This window comes from Pygoscelis adeliae, unplaced genomic scaffold (assembly GCF_000699105.1).
Source record: "Pygoscelis adeliae isolate BGI_AS28 unplaced genomic scaffold, ASM69910v1 Scaffold252, whole genome shotgun sequence".
In the NCBI taxonomy this organism is placed as follows: Eukaryota; Metazoa; Chordata; class Aves; order Sphenisciformes; family Spheniscidae; genus Pygoscelis; species Pygoscelis adeliae.
The window spans coordinates 873,571-897,024 of NW_008824185.1; the positions used below are offsets into that span (position 1 = coordinate 873,571).

A 23,454-nucleotide genomic window follows, 5' to 3' on the forward strand; every position below is an offset into this window, starting at 1 on the left:
CAGGGCCAAAGCAGACTTGTGTGTTTGAATCCAGAACAGCAGGTGGGAACAGTTTTTCTTGTACCTGTAAAAATTGAAAAAACCCTCTTTATCCATATCGTTGGATATGTGTTGTCTATGTGGATTGTAAACTTTTCAGGACAAGGCCTTTTTTTCTTAAAACTGCACAACACCTAGCATTCTTGGGGTAAAATACAAGTTTAGGAAAAAATAACCAAAAGGAGCCCCAGTGCAGTAGTATCTTCTGCCAGTGAAGATACTTTTTTTCTTTTTCTGTTGATAGCACTACTTTAATCCCCAGCAGTATTTTGCTATAGGGGTTGTAGCCCAAACTTTATAATTGCACCAGTGACAGACAGAAGTTAGGTTACAGTCTTGTAGTTCACAGCTGGGTCCAGACAGCAACTGAAGTGACAGCGTGGACAGGACTGCTTAGGGCACTACTCTGTTCAGCCGATGCAGGACATTGGTTGACTGTAGATGATGTGCGGTTGCTTTGTGACAAAGCAGTAATCAGTAATCAAATTGCTATTGTAGGAAATCATCAATTCATCTATTGTATAGCTTTGCAGAGTCAAAGAGAAAAGGGCATAAGAAGGAGAAAAGATGGAAGACTGCTTGCTGCTGAGTAAGTTCAAAGGAGAGGTTTCTTATCCTCGCATTCAAAACTGCGTTACCTCTGAACTTGTATCTGGTTTTGCTAATTGGAGCTGCTTTATTTCAGGCCTGTCATAAAAGAGAGCATACCTTTTGTCTGTGTTTACATTAGAAATACCTTGAAAGCAGCATATTTGAAATGAAAGTTTTTTATAGAGTTTGTGTGTGTTAGTTCATGCAATACAATTAATCCTACCTGAGAGAGATGTAGGCAGGAGGACCCTGTGGAGGATGTGTGGCTTAGCACTTTTGTCCTAATGTGTTTGGTCTTGTGCATTGCTAAGCATACAAACAAGAGAAGAGACTGAAGTGGAAGTTGCTATGAAAAGGTTTCTGTCCTCATTTGCGTTTTCAGTCAGGCAAAATTCTTCTGGATGACTGTGTCCTGCCCCTGGGGAACGCACAGCAGGGGCGACCCGCTTCATTCCTGGCAGAGGGAAACCATTATCTTGGTCTGGTGGGTCAAGGGAAGAGAGGGTGCCTAGCTCTGTCGACTGAGAAAGAGCAGTTGATCTGTCTCCGTCACGGAAAAAGAAGGAATATGCCTGGTGAGCTCCAGGAGGAAGCGGCTTCCTCTCCATCTTCTTCATTGTCCAACTCCTGGGAGAAAGCTACCACATCTCTCTATCCCAGTTTCTCCTTGTAACACCTGTAAGCTTCAGAGCTTACCAGCATTCAGCTAAGAGAAATAATGCCACAAGTCGGCTTTATTAAAATGTACATTAAGATGTATATGCCAAGTTTAGTCATCCTTTGATCATCAAGAGCTGGTTTTTTTATTTATGTGAAGCACTAGCTATCTTCTTAAAGCTGTCCAAAAAAGGAGGGAAGATACCATCTGTCCCCACAGGCTTGCAGCAGAAATAATGTTCTCAGCTTTTGGGGAACGTAAGGGTGTGTGTGAGTAAGGGGAGTAATCTGTTCTGGTGCAAGGAAAGCCGAATCTGTTCTTGCGTGAGGAAAGCCAAGTCCTTTTACAAGAGAGAGTCCCTGTATGTAAGTGCCGGGAAGGGAAGAGATTGTGGGGAGCTCCTTAGGATTCAGAAAGGAAGCGTACAAGCTATTCTCACGGCCTGTACTAGGGAGGCATCAGAGTTTTCTGTCTCACAGACCAATTCCGTTCTTTATAAAAGCACTTTATTGTAGAGCATTGCCAGTTTGCAGCTTCGTCTTGCTAGTCATAGGTTTGTGTTGCCCCTCCTGGCTGCATGCTCCTCCATGCAGACCCTGTGCAGGTTGTTTTGTTCTGCATCCAGTAAGCAATACCTTTAGAACAGCAGGGAGAAAAAGTGTGGTAATTTGCTGAGGGGAAAAAAATTGGTTTCTAGCTCTAAATTAAGGAGGGGAGTTGTGGTAGGCACCGGTATTCAATGAGTTAATCATAATTGGACAATGAATTTCCACCTTTTTTTCCCTGTTTTTTACTCAATATTCAGGTGTTGGTTTTTTTCATAAAATTGTTCTTCAGCATGTTCCAAGACTGCCATTTGTTCTGTGGTTGGACATGTTTCTGACTCCATGTGCAGTAAGCATAGCTTACTGGTAAGTGAACTAAATAAAGGTCTTTCTCCTTTCTGGAAGTTTTGTGAGAGCGTGGAGAAGCTCTGGGCTGTTTGTCCCACTGAGGTACCTCTATGGCTGATGTCTCGGAAAAGCTATTGCTGGCAACCCTGAGGTAAAGCAAATGTCAGGTAACAGGGTCCCTCAGAGCTTCCAGAAAGGATTTTGTAGGTTAAGTGCTTTCTTTCAAAGTTACATTTTTCTATCAGAAGAGGGGAAATGCTTGAAGGGATGTCCTTCAGATATCTTTGTTGCTGCAAGTCATTGAGAGAGGTCTTCTTCCAAAAAGGTTTTTCATGGAGCCATCACAGACCATTTTGTAGGCAGTATTGGTCCTGTTGTTCAGGATACCAGAAATTATCAATGTATATAGTCATATGCAAAATTGACATTTGCACAAGCACAGGTTGAATATAGGGGCATGCGTGTACAAAGAATAGTCTCTTACTTAAAGCTGATGTAATGGTGTTTACCACAGAAGAATGATACCCATGAGATTCTGTTTTGAATTGGTCACAGGCAAATCTTAACAAAAAGAAATACAGCGTGGAATATGACCAAGAGCATCTAATTTGCTTACTCGAAGAAGGCAAGAATTCAATCCAAAAGAAGAATTTCTTTTTTTAAAAGACTAAGTATAACCTCAAATTTCACAGGAAATTTGGATGTGGTATTTCCATTTCCTCACATTAGATGGGAGACTTTGCCCAAAAGCCATAAAAAGTTAGCAGAATTTAACTGAGTCTTTATCTAAGGATGTGCACTTTTATGAGAATGAAAGTATGAAATATATACAGTTCTTTATAAGTGGAAGGCTTATAAGTAGGTAAAGCAACATCACCCCTGAGCTGATGCAGATGGTATGAGCTGTAGAGCAACTACAGGTCTTTCTGAAGTCCAGTGGGAATCAGTACTCCACAATCTAGCAGATGTCAGTGTCAGCATTTCCACTGGCATAAATAAAAACAAGCCAATGCCCTTTAGTTGTAACTGCTAACTGTGTGACTGTGCTGCAAGCTGGAGAGTCACTGCTCTGTGGTGCGAGGTAGCATAATCTGTGAGATATCATTCATACATGTAGGCAAAGCTTGACATGGGGTTGCCGGATTGGAGTCCAGTTGAGAACGTCACACCTTGATGCCAACCTGGATCTCTTCAAGCTTTTCTAGTGAGTTCAGCACGGTCCGTGCATACAGCCTTCAGTCTCATTAAGAAGTAATTTGATTTTCTGGTTTAATGTCTTTTGTGCTTTTTTTCTCTTCTATCTGCTGGCAGGAATTTGGGTCTTGGCTGTAGATCAGCTCCTGGCAGCTGATCAGCTGAATGTCCACATTACTGAGGCCAACCCAAAGTTAGAGGAAACTCTCTCTGCAGCATTTGATATAAATCACATAAGCAGCAGAACTGCAGAGTAAGAAATAACAGCAGCAGTTTGCCAGCTATGCTGTCTTCTTCCCTGTTCCTGCACAGGAATTTCTGTTCTGTCAGGCAAGCTAGGAAGGATTCATTTGGGTTCGAAAATACCTGGCAGACTTGTTAAAAACCCATAACTGTGTGTGCCGACTCATCAAGCAATCTTGCTGAATTCACATAGATGCACTCAGCTAATTAACCATTGCTTTTCCTGCATCCCTCACCTTTAAGGAATTAAGTTGCAGGGGGTGGGGGAGAAGAGGGGGTTTGGGAATAGATCTTTGGTTGTCTGAGAAAGCCTTAGTATTTTGGTTAGAGCCAAACTTTCTTCAGTGAATCCCAGAGCTGGTGGATGTTATTTCATTGCTGGGATGATGCCTGTGTTCTGTCTGTTGCACAGAGTGTCGTTTTTTTCCGACTCCACAAAATTAGTTAGAATATTAGTAATGACATTTTCAGCATCGGTCATTAGCTGTGTGCTAGTGCTGTGAAAATGACTTCTTTTCCCGTGTATCTCATTATTTGCAGTTGGAACCTGAATGCAGCCTATCATTCCTAAAATAGCCGTAGAAAGTGCGGGCAATATAGAAACGTCTTTGTCTTGCTGCGGCGTTTCGAGCTGCATAGCTGAGCCTGCCCTAGCACAAGACCTGGAAACAGGCTGCTGTCTCATCTGGGTGACAGTCTGGATTGTCCTTTGCAAAAAGCCTGCACGTGGTATCGAAAAGGCAGAGGATATTTCTTGCAGAAGAAGAGAACAACTTTGCCTTGCTCTACCAATGAGCCGGAGAACGGATTAGAGGCTTTTCCTATCCACAAGGAAGCTCATCCATCATGCCCCATTCAGGCAGTCATACTCAGTGGGCTTGTTCTCTCTTGCTACACTGAACCTTTTTCTCCACAGCTTTTCCAAAGAAGTAAAGCACATAATAACAGAGCTATTGCTTTTGTAACTTGTACTACAGGCATTTGTCAATGCTGCTTTGACTTCCGTTTCTATGCTGCTCTAATTCCCTCATGCTGTGCTAAGAAGCAGGTGTGAACAAATGTGTAAGGATGCTTGTATTCTTCAGTATGTGGGTGAATATGTGTCAGGAGAAGAGAGTAGTGTATTTATGTGGTGCAGGGGCTCATCTCTAACTGTAATCTTTTTTTTTACTTTTTCTGACCCACCACCTCAATTTTAAGTTTGCCCTTGAAATCACATCAGATAGTTCATGTTTCCTCTCAATAACAGACCCCCAGTAATTGGAGTTATCTTGCACTGTTCTATTAATTACAGGAATTGTGATTTTTATATTCAGAGGTTAATTGATGATATCTGCATATAGCATTTTCTCTTAAAATGAATTGAATTACAGTAATTAACCTTATGTCCAGGTTAACAGACAAAATCATTTGTCTCGGCAGTATCCTGGAAATAGGATTTTTCTTCTGTATCTGTTGGCTTCTTGCTTTGCCTTCTGTTTTCTTCATAACCCTGAAGTGGTGGAATGAAGAGTGAAAAATGTGTCATGTTGGCATATTGAGGTGATCCCTTTACTCAAAAGGCATTCTTGAGAATAGGGTATTTTCGTCTGTTATCTAGTTTGGATTATATATGATGTAAAATTTGGGAATTTGTTGGGCATAAATCTAGGCAGAGCAAAGCTCAGAGTCTGCCACTTGCAGCTAGCAATTACTAGCAAACTGCAGGAGCTGGATTATTGCAAGCATCATGCTCATCTCAGAGGAAAGGCAAACTACATAGATTTTCTGTCTCAGAGTCAGATTTATTCTACTCCTTTAAGGATTCCAAAAATACCAGCAAAAAACATTGGGCAACAAAGAGTAATCATGAAAGATAGAGATCTATGAAATTTCTCTACAGTTTTAATAAAAAACCTTTCCTGTGATATCTGAGCCTTTTAAGTTTGGGTGAATGTCTATGAGTGTATGGGCACATGTGAATGGATGGGTGTCTGAGGGAGAGAGATGTCAGAGGTAGTGCTGAGAGACAATGTTCCCAGTTAATTTGATTGTTTTCTTAGCACTCGAAGTCTTCTGTTTTTTTTTCCCTTACCTGCTCGTGCTTATCCACAAGCATTTTTAAAATTTCCCTCAGGGATTACATTGGCTTTGTGGACATTTTTCATTTTTGCAGTAATCTATTTCATGCTCTTCTGCAAGGTGCAGAGAAATGTGAGAAAACTGATTTCATAAACAAATCAGGGGCTAAAATTATAAACACATATTGACAACTCTTTGCTTAACTGCATTTTTATCTGTCAGGGACAAACATAACTTATCCTGATGAGTTTGCCTGATTTCCAGAGGGAAAAGCCTTACCCTTTTTTCTGCCTGCTTGCCTGACCACAATGTGTCTGCACGTCCTTGTGCTGAGCAGCCTTCCTCAGAATACAATGCTGAGGTTTGGCCTGAATTTTCCTGCTGCCATGACTAGACTATTGAAGTGTGGAACAAGCGGTGGGCTCTCCAGAGGTGGCTGTTGGGGTAAACCACTTTTGGGTAATATGGTGTCCACAGCTGGAGTAATTGCTATGTAAATGGTAATGTCTGTTGTTGGCATCTGCAGCGTTACAGTAGATTTTGTTCACATTTTGAGGGTAGGGGCATAGTTTGATGTTGTATCAAAGCACTTCATGCCAAAGTTGATTGGTGCCTTTTGAAAAAATTCTCTGACAAAACTTGCTGCTTCGCTCAAGGTAAATGAAGCCAGGTTGATGAGTCAATTTTTGCATAAATGGATTTAGGGCCAGAACTGGCCAAATTGCATGAAAGCTAAGCAGTGTGCTCTGGTTACTTAATGGCTGACTTAAATGTGAGGATTTGCATTTCTTTACTGTTTCATCACCCTAAAAAAAGGACACTTTCATTTCAGATAAATGGGACAAGTTTCCTGAAGAATGCAGCCGGGGTTCATACATTAAATGTGTGAATGTTTCTTGCATTTAACTAAAGCAAAGGAGAATTGTTTGTATTGTTTGTGATTACATTGAGCTTTAAACACAGTGATATGTTCTATGGGATCCTGACTTTTTCTTCAAAGTTAACCTACGCCCTTGTATATCAATCTGATCTATTATGCAGATGTAAGAGGACTGGAAATTAAGTTTTTCTTCCTGGTTAGAAGGTAAGGAAGGGCTGCAATCCCTTTAAGTATGTACCAGCAGTGAAAGGAAGCAAATGCTAAGTATCTGAGGGAATCTGACCTGAAGAGTTGGCTGAGCTATAGGGATTGTTTTAGGATTACTGCCTGATCCTAATGTTATGTTTAAAGCAGGCATGTGGCAGCTGAGACAATGTCTGCAGGGCTGTGTCAAACTTTTAATCAGTGACAATTGTCAATATTGTTGTGAAAACCTATCAGGCTTCGTGTTTCACCTTTGTTATCTAAAAGGAGAGGAAAACAAAGGGAAGCCACATTTCTCTCCTGTTACAGATTTGGGTCACCTGCAGCTACATAATTTTTATTCCATCCATCAGATGAGAGAATGGAAGGTCAGTTGACTGGCACTGATATTTCCCAGGCAAACTGAGGGCTGGGGAGACTGATGGTGTTGCTGGTAGTGTATCTGTTTTCTATTAAGCGTGCTGAGATGAAACAGCAAAGTATATATTAGAGATGGCGTTCTCTCCTGTCAAAAGGCACTGATTGCTACATTTAGCTCTTAAATCAATTCAAAATCTTGACAGACATTTGCTGAAGTCCCACAAATAATCAATAGAGCTATTTTTATCTCTTAAATGAGTGAGGCTTTTAAAAATAATAAAGACATCTTTGTAATGACCAACCAAGCTGTTCCAGAGTTAGGTCTGTTGCTCTGTGTGGTTGGGGGTGGTGAGTGAAAGGGGTTATTTAGGCATTGCCTTTGTTCCATTCTGCAGGTTTATAACCCCAAAATAAAATTGCAAATGTTTCTGGCAGTCATCCTCCAGGCACAGATGGCTTTCCTCCCAGTTTTGGCAGGCCTGATTTCAGTATAAAACTGAGCAATTATTAGAAAGTGAAATATTGCATGATATAATACCACTACTGCCACCATCAACATCGTGACAAATGGAGCGTTCATTGTTTCTGGTGCCGTGTGAGAGAGCTAGTGCCACTGTGTTACCCCTTCCTCTAAAACCTGTACCTTTGCTGCCGCTGGTGATGCGTAGACAGAGGGATGGAACAGAGCAGATGCTTTAGCAAGGAGCTGTGGCCATTTTCTCATTTGCGTTGGCTCTATATTTCAATGCAAATACCACTGAACAGGTGGCTGATGAGGCCCCCGTGGACTGTTTACAGTAAAGGTTACAACCAAAATCGATAGGCCTGAGATGCTTCTAATTCCATCTGGGAGATGTTCATCTTCCATCTGACTGTTCCCTCTCTGAACAGCAGCATCCTATTAACGCTGCAGTCATCGGGAATGTCTCACTCGGGTCAGCAGAAGGTTTCTCCTATTTAGGCATCCATTTGTTCTTTATATTTTCTTTTTGCACTGCGCTGGATTGAGCAGTAATGTTGATCTTGACAAGACAGGTTGCCAGCATTAAGCATGCTGAGTTTTGCCTACTGACTTGACACCTGCTACTACCGTTCGGCAGGCCGAGTCTCATCAGTGCTGCCTGGGGGTTGTCCAGATCTTTTCAGCTTATCGCTTACTGAAGCAGGAGGTAGTGATGTTACATATCACAGCTGACATTATTGTGCATGATGTATGGCCTTGTAAAGTTGCAGACAAGGAGAGAGGAAAGTTGGTAAGGATTCACGTTTGCAGAAACCTGAACAAAATAAGCAAGTACCCCTGAAACTTGCTTAAAAAGTACTTTGTATTTTGGCTGAAATTTTATTTTAGACATGCGTTTTTGCAAGTCTTAGTGGGAAGATCCGCATGGTCCATATATCTGTGTTTCATCAAACTAGTAATGAAGTTTCTATTATTCTTTTTAATGAAGGTAGATGCTGTTGCTTACTATATGAGGCAAAATCGCTCTCATTGGTGTCTTTCCCTTGGGCCTAATCGTCACGTCTGGCATGCAGCCCACAGCAGCTGGGCAATGAGTAAGCAGTACAGAATCCAATTAAAATGGTAGTAAAGCATGTATAGCAGAGGGCACCCATGCGTTCCTCTTACGGTCAGGGAGAACTTCTTGATACCCACAAAAGATGAGAGGTTCATACACGTAATTTAGGGTCAGTAGGGATGCTGGAGAGGTGGGGGCTTCCCTTGTGCACTGCCTCCCTGCCCCCACCAGCATTCAGGAGCAACCCCTTGTTACTGCATGACTTGAAGTAGTACAGGTGATTACCCCAATGCATTCACACACCAGCCTCTCTGGCATAAGGACCAGCTACCTGGAGTGCTAGAGTGCTTTTTTGGCCACATGAAATGAATGGCCAGCTGTAGAGACAACAGGAGCAGGACAGGAGATGAAAGATGAATGATGGCTGCACCATCGGTCACCAAAAGATGTTGGAGGTTGGTAGTGATGATGGGCACAGAGCTGGCATTAAGCGTCTGTGGCCACCTGCACCACCATTCAGGTGACTAAGCAGCAATCGTTAGAGAAAGGACAACATGAGCAAAAGAGCTGGCCATCCCGGGCACTGTCCTGCCATGTGCCAATTCAGTTGTAACGTCTGGCACTCCATTCTGAGTCTTGCTGATAGCCGCTTGTGTCTCCTCTCTCTTGAGCTCCCCAAGCACCCGCTGAGCTTCTGTTCACTCACATCTGCCTGATCCCCTTGGCACCATTCAGCCTGGGCATTTTGCATGATCCCTTCTGCTGCCAGGTGCAGCCGTGCGTGGTGGCTGAGCAGCAGCTAGCCCCACCACCCAAACGGGCGTAGACAAAGGATGCTCTCCTGAACAGCTCTGCTGTGCTGGCCTAACTTTCCTCGTTTTCTGGAAGCTGCAGCCTGCAGGTTGTATTCTTCTCTTTTTGTTGTTGTTGCATTATTCCTAATTCCTTTCTCTGACTTGCACAGAACTCTTGTCTTTCACTTTCTGGGAACTGTGAATTTAAAGGGGTAAATAGCAGTAAAGGCGTCTTCCACTCAGAGATTTCCAAAGTCTTAGCCAAAGGAGATGAAGGAAGCTTGCCAGCATCGCATGGCAAATCTGTACCATAGATCCCGGGCACTGTCCTGCCATGTGCCAATTCAGTTGTAACGTCTGGCACTCCATTCTGAGTCTTGCTGATAGCCGCTTGTGTCTCCTCTCTCTTGAGCTCCCCAAGCACCCGCTGAGCTTCTGTTCACTCACATCTGCCTGATCCCCTTGGCACCATTCAGCCTGGGCATTTTGCATGATCCCTTCTGCTGCCAGGTGCAGCCGTGCGTGGTGGCTGAGCAGCAGCTAGCCCCACCACCCAAACGGGCGTAGACAAAGGATGCTCTCCTGAACAGCTCTGCTGTGCTGGCCTAACTTTCCTCGTTTTCTGGAAGCTGCAGCCTGCAGGTTGTATTCTTCTCTTTTTGTTGTTGTTGCATTATTCCTAATTCCTTTCTCTGACTTGCACAGAACTCTTGTCTTTCACTTTCTGGGAACTGTGAATTTAAAGGGGTAAATAGCAGTAAAGGCGTCTTCCACTCAGAGATTTCCAAAGTCTTAGCCAAAGGAGATGAAGGAAGCTTGCCAGCATCGCATGGCAAATCTGTACCATAGCAGGGAACAGCAGTCAGGTCGGCCGACTGGTTTCTGCACTCTGCCTTCAGCATGGCAAAGCATGTGCTGTGTAGATCAATACGTGCTTTTTTATGTATGGGTAGATAGATTTTGCTCTGTAAGTCTCCTTCGATGAGACACTGAAGTAGGATTTGGGTTTCTGATTCACTTGCATGCCTTTAAAACTCTTATCGCAGGAGAATCTCAAATCTTTTTGTTACCTCTGTTATGCAACTCAAATCAGTTTCTTCCCTGCTTTTTTATGGTTCTTTTGTTTTTCCCAGGGTAAGAAATGCTGATTGTGATGAGAAGGGCTATTTGCCGAGTATTTCCAGGGTCAGTTCACAGAGGCTGCTGCTTTTTCTGGTCATGCATTTTTCCTTATGCAGTAGTTCAAATTAATCCGGCTTCAGTTTTTAGTTTCCTCACTGTTCGGTTAAATGCTGCTCTTTCTTACTAGACTTACTGGCTTTTTGAAGAATAAGTTATTTCTACATGTTTGTAGAAACAAAATAATTTGTTTAAGACAGTTATGTTTTTTTATGGCCATTAGGTTTTCTGGTCTTGCTTCATGCATAACAGAGACCATTGAATTTTGCCTGGTAATTCTCACATTAAGTTTAATAATTTGTGGATCAAAGTGCAGCTGTTGTGTATGAACACAACCCATTGTGGTATAAAGAAAGTTTGTAATAAATGAATATAACAAGATCTATCCATTACTGAGCAGGCTTACTGTGCCATGGGAAAATTCTGACATGGTTACATACTTTGATTTTACTTGGAGTTACGCTGGGGTTAGCTGAATGTACCGTGAGGCCAAAGCAACAAGATGGGAGGTTTTCTAACATGGAAGAGCATCCCTTTCAATAGTTATTTATAGATGTGTCTACACAGTCATTGCTGTTGCTGTTGAATTTGTTCTTAAGATCAAATCTGGCCTTACAGTTTTATGGAGTTTACCAGGAAGTTAGCTCTTCCGTTTAGGACTTTTCATGTGATTTGTATAACCTTTCTGGAACTTAAAAGCTGTAGATGCAATAACCTGGTTACTAGGGTATTATGGCAGCAGCCATGTAATCATTTCCTTAGCCAAGCAGCTATTCTATACGCATTTCCACCCAGGCTGTTGTTCACTAAATGCTAAAATATCAGACAGCAAAAAGCAGAGCTCATCATGGTGGCTTCTTGTTGGCTCAGATAGCCATGGATAGCCACAGCGGAAGGCACTTGGCACAGAAAAATCAGACTTTTCTCCTTGATTTGGAATCATCATTACTTTCATAGCTTCAGAAACTGCTTCATGCCAGCAGCATGATTCTTAGAAAATTAAATGGCCCTATGTCAAGCATCTATGTGTGTGTGGGAAGAATATGAATATGAATATTTATATGTATACATAAGCTTTGAGTGAGTAAATATAATAGTAATAGCAATTACATTGCAGTAGTATCCAAATATCCTACTTAGAGGTGGTTCACCTTTGGGCTGCAGTGTACAAACAGAAAAACGTACTCCATCTAGGAAGGAAAAACTTTGGTGTCCACATATGTTAAGAGACCATATAGTTTATTTATACTTAATCATAATATGACAAAAAGGAGGGAACACAGAAGTAACCAGAACAAGTCATCTTATATAGGTATTTGAAACCATCAACTTCAGAAAGAAGAAACAGGGCACCAAAGTATTCTGCATAAAGTTATATTTGCACTGGTCTTAGGTATGCAAGAAGCAGATTAGTTGGGGTTTTTTTGAAGCTTGAAAGAAATCTGATCTACTCCACTAGCTCAATAGCTACAAGTTATTGCATTAGACATAGATTATAAAACATGCTCTTAAACATTTGCAGGGCTGTATTTTATTAGCATGTCTGCTAATAAAAGAACATCACCAAAACTCACTCTTCTTGTCACCACTAGCTTCCTTCAACAGGAGCAGTAATCATGTTTTGAACAGGGAGTTCTCAGAGACAGTTCTCTCTCAAGCAGCATGTCTTAATGCAGGCCAGATTGAACTGCATTGGTCTACATTGACAGAAGATCTCTCCATTGATGTTTGCAAAACTTTTATTTGGAGACAGTGCCTGTACTCGCTCGGCATCACTGTCTAGCTACTCATGCTTCATCAGACACTGCATTCACTGCATTCACTTTTGATTAGAAAATAGTTTCAGCACAGTTGCAAGTGAGAACATTTGCATCACTCCCAGGAGCCCAACTGGAGCTGAGTATTTGCCGAAAAGAAAATTTGTACTAAAAATAAGTGTGACCTTCTCAAATCAGCACTTTTCTGAAATTCCACTGAAACCATACACGTCTTTCCACCATTGTAAGAACAGCAAAAGCAACTTTATGTTTGAATAGTTACCTCCTAGTAAAAAGCTGCCTTTGGATGCAACTTGAGACCTACTCAATGTTACTTTATTGGCACAGGCATTGATACAGATGTGTAGTCCACTTGAATCATTGACAGATCAAAGTAGACATTTTGCATTTACTTTGTATGAATTTGAATAACTATGTTAGCACTAGAGCAACACAGAATTATGCTTTTCTTCTCTCTTCTCCCTCTTTTCTTCCCCAGAAGCTACCCTTAAGAATGACAGAGAATTTCATATACTTAAAAACCTACTAATCTAGTTTTTGTTAGAAGGCAATATGTCAGTTCATTTGTCAGTTAATTCTTTTCAGGTAAAAGAAAAAAGATCTGGCCCAATAACATGTACATAAAATGACAAAGTAAGCATGCTGGGTGTTGTTCATTTTCCTGGAAGCTGTCACCCATATGTATTTATGCACAGAGGTACATGTGTCTGAATGAGAAATAGGGAATGATGGTGCAGAACTGCCCATGGGAAAAGTTTTTCAAGCTCTAAAGTGGCATGGCAGCGATATGTCTGCAGTACCGTAATGCTTTCCTCGTAGCCTACACACATTGTTAGGTAGTGGATGATGTGCTGATAGGGAGTAACAGAAAGCAGCTATTCTTATGCTCCAGAGTCTCACTGAGAGCCAGGTGGTTTGAATTGTCAGCCTGCAGACTGATACTGTGGATGAATAAGGTTTAAGTGGAAGAATTGGATTGCTTGATAAGTTTCTTCCCATTCAACTGTTGCTCCTCATGTGCGTTTCAGAAAAGACTTCTGCATTGGACTGTAACAATTTCAAGAAGGAAAGAATTTCATTCTATTTGTGTATTAAGATAAGGCACTTTCTTTTGTCACTTTGCATTGTACTTACAGGGGCAAAATTTTTAAAACAGCAAAATTACATTTCGAAAAATTGTGTAGAGAGAAAGGAATTAACCCCTCTAATGTGTATATCTTTTAATTCAAACCTTTTGAGGGAAACTGTGTTTCCAAGTATTAAATTTACTTCCGCTGCTTATTTCTTCTTTGGGCATTCCTAAGGGCCCCAAATGATGTTTCGCTGGGCATGGGAACAAATAGAAAGAAACAGTTCCTGCCCCAGAGAGCTAACAGTCAAGAGAAAATGTAAGAAGTGATTAAAGAGACAAATGGAGGAAACAGGTAAAGAAAGTGTCTGCAGGCAGACGTAGCTGTGTCAGTAATCATACACAGCTATCGGTCTAACCAGTGCTAGATGGAAATGCTCCTCTTGGGGCTTGTATGTACTATCTTCTAGTATGCATTCTCACATAAGGTATAATAGACAGACAGTGTCTGCATTGTGTTGCATTTATTCTTGCTATTTTTATCCTTTGCCATCCGTCTGACACTTTGTTCAGTTAAGGTGTCAGTCATTGCCTTACATTAAATTTTATTTTTTTCTAGTTGCAGTCTAACTCAGTCTGTCAGTTATTTTGTTAATAGAAATAGAGAATCAGCCAAGTTTCCAATTTGTGTGTTTGAATAATAATAGGCAAACACGGAGTATAATAAATCATTAGTCCTTATGGACTGTATCGCCCTGCAACAGAGTCCCTATTCCAATCCAGTTATAGGAGGTAAAATTTTATTTGAAAGCAAATATCTGATAAGGCAAATTAATTATTGTGACATTTTTCAATCGGGTAAAAGATGAGGAATCAGTTGTGTCTGTGAAATTACAAATGAAAATGCAACACTCAAGACTTGTTAATGCTTTTTTTGGCATCGAGAAAGGAGACATAGGTATCTAATATTAAATGGTGTTGTAGAAGGAAGGGCAAGTTAGCACTTTGTTTGCCAAATTAAGTTTCAAAGACTATGTAGGTTATGAAGTTTGACTTTCTGCCCATAAATCTTGAATGACTGACAGACTCCTGTAAAATAGCTTTGTTCAAAAGAAATCTTTGGCAGGCGGCATCAAAGGTTTGAAACTCTGGAAGGGATGAAAAGAAAACCCCACTTTTACACTGATTTCCCCTGCAGATCAACGTCTGTATGAAATTTGCCTCGGAATTATGAGCTATTTACTGTATTATGTGCTGTTTTCTTTCACTGTATACAAAGGCCCCTGTGGTTCCTTTTATCTTCAAGATTTAGGGATATTTTTGTACATGAAATGTGAATGAGTGAATGCGCCAGTGGAACATAGGGAAAAAAACACTGATTTTAGACAGTTCTGTTCTCCCTTATTTTATTGCAAGTTGGAGTATTGGTTTTATGGCACCTAAATTTATGGGTACATATTTTTATGGTAAAGCCCAATGACATGTTCTGCATGCTCCATCAAGCTCTCTCAGTGTTTCTTCACTTGATTCACAACTCTGCAGGGTATGAATCAGTCCTGTAGTATAACCCTTAATCTCTTTTTAACCAGAATAATGTAGTGTGGTTTTTTAATTTATGGTGTGTGTCATCATGTCATCATCTAATTATGTAAACCAAAGAGGAGGAAAACAAAATATTTCCAAAAAAAGTCTTGTCAGCTGTCGATCAGTGCAGGAGATGAAGTTTCTTTATTGCATATAAGCAGCTGAGGCAGAAAATTCTTCGTAACTCACATACTTAAGTCTATCCTCAAGTGAGATGTGGCACTGCTGGGGCATGGGCTAAAGGAAGATTGGCCTGGTAGGGCAGTTTCTGCTTAGAAACACGACATACCTCCTCAGGTACAGTGGGAGGCTTGAGGAGGAGGAAAGCTCCCTCTACTTCCCTTTGGCTCTTTTTAGCTTTCTGTATGCAGTGGTTAAAACCGAATCAACAGAAGGCACTTAAGCCTTTGTTTGTCTTCCACAGGGTGAAGTGCAGAAGTGAAGCCTCCCAGCTGAACTACTATGAGGTCAGAAGCCTTGCTGCTATATTTCACACTGCTACATTTTGCTGGGGCTGGTTTCCCAGAAGATTCTGAGCCAATCAGTATTTCGCATGGCAACTGTAAGTATGAGAGGCCAGAGGACTTCATTTGCTTAATACTGATCAGGGGACTTCGAATCAACAGTATTTTGTTACAGTTGCAATGAATAAAGTTGAAGCCATGGTGTGAATCAATACTTTGACCAAGCTTAACAGGTAAAATACTTTTAGAGGACAATAGCTGAAAACACTACAGCAGTAGCTGAGTTTCTGAAGAAAAAGGCTGCCTCAAACAGCTCCAGGTTTCTGGGAAAGCATATTGATGGGGAGAAGCCTCAGGCATTGCTAAATGCTAGTTAGCTCTGAATAACGTGCACATGCAGTGGTTCTGCATTGATGATGATGCTCATCAGAGGTTTATCCTCCTCCTGTTTTCTAACTGTAATTTTGTTTACTTAACTAGCTCCCTAGTTTCTGCATCTAGATGTCATGATCTTGTATACATATGAAGTCTAACAGCAAGGTGGTCAGAAGTGTTCACTGTTGTTATAGGTTGTACAGACAGATGATCTGGGGAGCAGCAGCACACCCCGTGTATGCTGAGGTCTCACCAAAAAAATCGTGGGAATAGAGTGCACTTACTGACTGATAGTGTGGGGGGGAAAGCTGACTTGTTGAGAGCATAAGCTCAGTACAGGGCTTCCAGTCAGTATTGTTGTCCAGTTGCCAGAAGAACTGGAGTGTCAGACTGGTTGCCAAAATAATATGCAGTGACTTTCATTTTATGAAGTTTCTCAGAAATCCCCACAGCTGTTCTACGATGGCAGTCCAATCCTGTAGAAAACCGAGGGAGCTGGCAGTTTGAACCAAGAAGAGCCAAGTCTTTTGCTTTAACCATTACCAGTCCAGTCATTGTGGTGATTGATGGGCCACTGTGAAACAGCTTTGTCCTGCTAGACACACTTTGGCAGCCAGGAGCGAGCATTTAAGCTCTGCAAGCAGTGAAAGAAAAACTGTGAGAAAGTGCCGTGTACCTATGTGCCAAGAGCTCCAGAAGAGCTTTATGCTCTAAAAAACCTCACAGTTTTTGTCTTCTACAAAGGTGATGCTACCTCCTTTGCAGCTGCAAAGAGTGTAACCTTGAAGAACTCTCTAGCGCTCTGTGCTCATGTCTTCCAAACCCCAGGCTGTGGTGCCGGAGCAGAACAGAAACAACAGGTTTTGGCCGTAGCTGGGCCCCATAGTGCTCCGTGTTAGCACAGTTTCAGCTTGTGATTCTCTTTTGACCCTGTTTTTTTTTTCCCTTCCTGCAGATACAAGACAGTATCCGGTGTTTGTGGGTCACAAACCAGGGCGGAACACCACACAGAGGCACCGGCTGGACATCCAGCTGGTCATGGTCATGAACAGGACCCTCTACGTTGCTGCTAGGTCAGTAGTCCCCTGCTTGGCCGCTCCTCCCTTGCTGCTTTCAGAGGATTCTGAGTTCTTCTCGCCGGACACGTTATTTTTAGGATTTTCTCACACTCAGAGGGAGCTTTGCAGCCTGTTAGTAAGACATATTGGAAACCTTGTTAGTCGGTCAATTAAGGTTCAGTTTTGCAAGGTGCTGAGACAGTCCTTTCAGGACTACACACCTCTGCCTTCCTTTGAGTCTGGCAAGAGGGAAGTTGCCAGAGAAATTGTTCAGCCCTGTAGAGGAGAGAGTCCATCCTCATCCTGTAATTTTGTTTGTGCACACCATTAATGACATATTTTAGAGAATGCTTCTGTGGGTGCACAAATGCATGTTCGGATAAGAGTTATTAAACTGAAACATTGCTGTTTTAGGCAAGTTTTTAATATCTTAAGACAAAAAAGAGGCAAACATGTTTGCTGCTGTTCTTTTGATGTACTCAGCAAGGTTAATTGAATTTGGTGTCTGGATTTTTTTTGAGAGCTATACTGTGCAGATACAAGCACATGCCTTTTTATAAAAATTGCATATAGAGCCACCCATTCAGTTTGCATAGCTCAGCATGGCACAGTCAGCTTCAGTGGAGCTACACCAGTTTATACAGCTGCCAACCTGGCACAGATCAGACATTTAACACTTCCTCTCCCTGCCTGTTGTTAGTGAAGGAGGTTGACGATCTTAGAGTGGGAATTACCTGATGGACACAGGATAAATGCAAGAAGGGTCCAGATTAGCAAGGGTGGGTAGTCCATCTTAGGAGCTTTTGGACCCAGATCCTGTTTGGGACCTCCCCGCAAACTGCCCCTCTGGTAGCAGCTTGTTTCCTGCCAGTTTTCTGGTCCTTCTCCTCCATCAGAGAAATACACACCCTTCTGCGTGTGCCACAGAGAGCCAGGCTGTCACTGCAGATGGGAGAAGTGGTGGGTGGGCTGGCCAGGAGGTGAGAGGGAACAGCTGCTGAACAGGCAGCCTCTTGCCACCAGCCCTGTCCTCAAAGCCCTTGGCAGCCTCCAGGAGCTGCCTGGCTTCCTTCTCAAAAAACCACTCCCCATCTTCTGGGTGGTTGGATGTGTCCTGTGGTGGAGATCTGCCTGTTGATCTCCACTTGGCACCATGTAATTAGTTGCATTATACCAGCAGAATCACTGAGTGCTGTTTTTACATAGTCGTGTCCCTGGCTGCAGGAAGACCACACTTCTACCTGTTGACCTACCCAGGCACCGCAGCCTTACCAGCTAAGCGCAGTTTCTTTGGGCTTCTCACATACGCCAGTTTGTGCTGGGTGTACAGACAAGTTACTCTGGGTGTTTTGTTACTCTGGGCGGCAGAGCTCTAGGTTCTCTCTCATGCCAAACCCTTGCATCAAGTCCGGGCAAAAAGCATGCATCCTTCCACAGGGAGCTGCGGTGGCATTGGTTGTAGGGCACAAAGAATGGGCAGCCCCACAGCAAGGCCTCCCTGTGCTTTGCCTGGGCTTAGTATTTTTGCTGCATTTGGTGTGATAATGAGCAGGGCAGGGGAGCGGGCTTAAGGGTTTTGAAAGGTGGTGGCAGGATTTCCTCCTTTTCATGGTTGAGTTCCCTTTGCTTTCCTTATTTGTTTTCCTTTAAATTAGGAAATCATTTGCAGTGAGAAGGTGGTAAATCCACTTTGTGGATTTTGCTCTGCTGTATTCATAGTTTGTTCCCAGACTGAGATTGACGCAATTAGACTGTCGCAGTGCCCAAGCAACCGGTATTACAGCAGGAAAACCCAGCTAAACATTTTGGGATGTGAAACCACTGTGTGCATAAATTACATAAAGAATGCTAATATTTGGGGGATAGTACGTGTACTGGTATGTGAATATGCATTCTTACATATTATGTGTCTATACATCTGTATAAAACAGTTACAACAATAAGAGTGTTTATATACTCCTAGGGTCTAGTGACCTACAAACAAGAATAAAGACCTGGTCTGTTTTGTACTTACACAAGCCCAAAAAATCTTCTTACACTTTTTTCCTATGGTAACTAAAAAACTCTTTGACATATTCTTTTCCCCCTCCACATGTTACTGAATAAAATCCCTGCTGGGCTGAGAAGCCTATGTGATACAAGTTAAAATTCAAAGATCATTTTTATCTTTAAGTAATAAACTTCAGAAAATGAGTCATCCTTTGATAACTAGTGTGAATGAAAGTTTATAACTGCAATACTGCAACTCCTTTAGAGGTGGTAGTAAATCTAGAGACTGAAGCAAATGTGTACATAATCAAAGGTGTTTCTCAAAGAGTTTTGTAACAAGATCCATTGAAAACTGTAGGTAACATAAATCCCTTAGCTATCAGATGTTGCTCTCATGCTGGTTTTTTTAGACATTGAAATACAGCGATGTTAAGCTTACATTTGTAAGCTGAAAAGCAATCAAAACAAATGATTAAACATTGAGAGTTTTTATTTTGGGGTTGTTGGGTTTGGGTTGGGCTTTTTTGTTTGTTTGCTTGTTTAGAAAATCCAGCATTTACTTTGCAGTTTCCTTGCGCAGGAGAGAACTAACTCAGATTTGAGAACCACTAACGCTTGATTGCTGAGCGACTGGCATAAAACAAAATCTCTGTCTGTCAGTTGCTTATTTTGTCATATGGGATACATGACTCCTGTATTAGCTATTACCAAATAAAATTTTATGTTGCTTCAGAAAGGCTTTATTTCATATTATCAGGCAGAGATGTCCAGCCAGTATAAATTAGAATAACTCAGATGAAGCCCATGAAGCCGTGCTGTCCGAATATCTGGCTTGCAGTCTGCAAAGGACCAGCTCTGTTTTCTTTTTTCTCGTGGGAAGGGTACTCCCTCGCTGTCTCTCTCACACTCGCCCACACCCGCGCACACACACCCTTTTCTAAATTTGCCATGTCTCCTCCTCCCATTGTCTTGTGAGGTGGCAGCTTTTGTTCACATTATCTGTCACCCCTCATGTGTATGTACAAAATGGTTTATTGAGCCTGCGAAGCATCGGGATAGCTCCCTCCTCATTTGCAGTTACACATTTCCAGACGATGCACTGAGTGGCCAAGGGTCATGCACAGCCGGTGGCATTATTTAAATTCCCTTCCTCCACAAGATTATGCCATGGCAACAAAACTCGGTTCTGCTGACTGGAGGTGGGAAAAACGGAAGCTCTAGGATTAAGTCAATTTGTGTTAGAATAACTTAATTAGCAGTGAGCTGTACACATACCACAGCTAGTAGATAGTAGGAGTTGGGCAGCAGTGGGAAAAGGAGGGCAAGGACAATCCCGCATTGTCTGTGGTTAGAGAGCCCTCCCCTAAATTTGACAGCTCTTTCGCTCTCTGCTGACATTGTCAGCAACTACATTTCACGTATGGCATGAGAAAATAATCTGTAATTTGCCTGATACTAACCCTCTTTCAGATGATCCCTTAACTTAGCATCTGAGTTTTCTTTGAATTGTTTCTTGAACCAGAAAGTAAGTCCCCTGAAAGCTGTTTTATTGAGAGTGGAACTAAATAACTCAAGCCTTATTCTGAATACCACCACTGTATTTTTAATTGTCTTGTTTAAAAAGAAAAAATCATAACCACTGGAAAGCAAGACTGATGATTAAAATCAAGAGCTGTGCTGGAAGAAGGTTTTTAGAGCTCCAGCCACACCTAATTTGCAATTCAAGGGATTTTGTTCCCACTTTTATGTAGTAGGAGTGACAGCAACAGAGAGTGATGTACATAAAAAGGGAACCATGCAGTTATCTATGAAGCTGATATCACACTAATAGGTAATTTTAGTCCAGCACCAACCCTGACCACTGCGCTGCCAGTAAAGTCAGGCAAATAATAAACTGAAGCATTAAACCAATCTTGGAAGTAAATGACAGCTCTGGTTTTACAGAGTCTAGAGGGGAAGAAAACCCACAACGCCTCAGTTTGGCATCTTACAAAGCAAACAGCCTCAAGCACCGTAGCAGTAGATTTTTAAAAGCCAGTTCCCTGCAACAATGCTGCCTCTTTTCTCCACGTAAGAGCAGTGTTGCTTATTCCTCTTATAGCAGTGTTTTGTGTTTGCTTTATTTAAGAGACTAGCACTGTTCCCCCAAAACCCAATAACATGAAGCTAACCTTGAGAGCAGGGATTTCTAAAATGGAAACAGTCTGTATCCTACTTTCAGCAGACCCCTCCAATGCTGTGGATCATGCTCCAGCTGCACAGCTTCCTGCACTTTGAAAAAAACCAATGTTATTTCAAGGAAAAATTAGATGGTCAGTCTCAATTTGATGTGGCAGTTACTACAGCGTTGTGGGTTGGTGGGTTTTTTCAAATTTTAGGTTCCACACAGAGATGTCCTTGTTCTCAGCTTACACAGAGAAGAATGTTTAAACATATCTCTTTACCTGAGTAGCTGAGTCTATTTCCTCTTTGCAAGGAGAGATTGGCAGCTAATTGTAGAGACGGACAGGTCCTCAGGAAAACAGGAAAGTAAACGCAAGCAAGAAATGTGAACTTTCTTCGGAGGAGTATTTTACAGTTTAGTTTGGCCACCAGTGTGTGAAGAGAAGAATAATTTCTGGGAATACTTTTGTGGCTGTCAGCCTTTTGCCTACCATATTGTCAATCAAATTATCACAGCTGAGCTTAGATGCATAACCTAAAAAAAAAAAAAAGAAAGAACATTAACCTGTTTTTAACCCTGAATGGCTAAATGTGGCACAGTGACTGCTAGCCCAGGAATCTGGCAAAGGCTGCCTAAGAACTATTGTAGCTGATTTCAGGATACGCAAAAACATCTGCATGCTAGATCATGGCATCTGCTGTAGGACCTATAGAGCAGAAATTATATGAGGCTCATCTCCTTTCCAAAATCTCATCTGTTCAAATAATTGCTTTTGGGAAAGAATCTTGCTTTGAAGTTTTGTAGCATTTTGCTTTTTTTCTTAATGGGAAGGAAGATAGTTTATGTATGAAAGCGATTTTCTGGGAGAAGCAGGCAACGCTGTCAGTAATGTTCCCTGGTAAGACCTGTGATTTTTTTTTGAATGGATTAGGTTGTGATAGATAGCTCTCTTCATAGAAAAAGAACTGTCTGACTACTTCATTTGACTTTGCATTCATTTGCCTTTGTTTACAGGGACCATATTTATACTGTTGATATGGACACATCACATACAGAAGAAATTTATTTTAGCAAAGTAAGTAGCTTTTATCATCATCCAGAAACCAAGGACACTAGAACAAGCTTCAAATAAATAGGAAGATGACATTGTTTCAAACAACTTGCCAGCACTGCTGTAAAAACTGTAATAAGCAAGTAAGATGGCATTGCTAATCATATTTGGGGAAAGCTAGAATAGCAATCATGTCCTCTGTGAATTTCTGATAAGTGATTTAGCTGGGCTGATAAGCAATCCATACTGAAATACAGTGAGGTCCCTGATGGAACATCTGTCAAACATCTATTCATTTATATTCAGCAGTTTTCTGTAACAGCTATACTCTCCCAATTAAGTATACTGAAACTTTCATCATAAAAAGCAAGTGCTATTTACATATTTTCATGCACACAAATTTTATTCACTCATGCAGTACTCACTAAATAAAATCTTATTATAACATCACTTTGTAGATGTATTCACATTATCTCCATGGGAAGTTACATTCAAACTAAGAAGAGCTTTGTCTGCATTACCATATTGTATATTAACATAAACATACTAGAAATAATCTCCTTTCAGCTCCTTTGCATTGCATACACATTGTGTAATACATGCCAAACAAAGCCTTGGTCCAGCAGAAGATCATATGAATTTGGGCATTGGATGAATTCCACTGTAGGAGTGGAGAGTGTTTCATTATAACTACGAATGATGCTGAAGATGAGCTTATGACCAATTACTCATCAAAAAATGAGGGCACAGGCTTGTAATAGAAATAAACATTCATGGTTGCTTTTTCAGCTTGGGACCCTTCATGAATGCACAGTGCCTCAGTTTACCGATGGGAAACACTGTCAGGACTGTCGTGGCTATAGTGTCTAAGGTGTTACTATCTTAGGCCATATGTTTTTAAATAAAGTTTCATTTTAATTAATCAGCCTACCACATTTGACCACTCCTGAAACTCGCCGCACAAAACTCCAGGCTGGGATTTACCTGTAAATGTTTTGGAGGAGGAGTAGTAGCAGATAAAGTCAGCAGCATCTTGATAGGTGGAGGGCTTTCTGGGCCTGTTAGCTGACTTGAAGTGACAAAAATTACCTGAATTTGATTTCTTTGCTAATCTAAAATGTCGTCTTTCAGAATACATATTTCATTTAGAATCCAGTTAGGATTTGTAGTCCATAGATGTTTGTTCTGATTTGCAGAACAATATCAAATTAAAAGAGAGCATCTAGTACTTTTAAGAAAAGTGCACATATTTTTGAAAGGTGGCCTATTGTTGAATTCCGTTGGTTTAGGCTTTAAAAAAATGGGA

At 41.5% G+C, this 23,454-nt stretch overlaps 1 protein-coding gene across 1 annotated transcript in view; it reads left to right on the plus strand.

Moving 5' to 3' along the window:
• Positions 1–23,454, plus strand: part of SEMA6A (sema domain, transmembrane domain (TM), and cytoplasmic domain, (semaphorin) 6A) — a 113,995-nt gene that overhangs the window by 37,676 nt on the left and 52,865 nt on the right. Inside the window, exons 2-4 of the mRNA XM_009334458.1 lie at positions 15,472–15,609; positions 16,842–16,959; positions 22,112–22,172. Coding sequence (XP_009332733.1) covers positions 15,510–15,609; positions 16,842–16,959; positions 22,112–22,172 — 279 coding nt within the window. The 5' untranslated portion in view covers positions 15,472–15,509. The remainder of the gene's footprint in view (positions 1–15,471; positions 15,610–16,841; positions 16,960–22,111; positions 22,173–23,454) is intronic.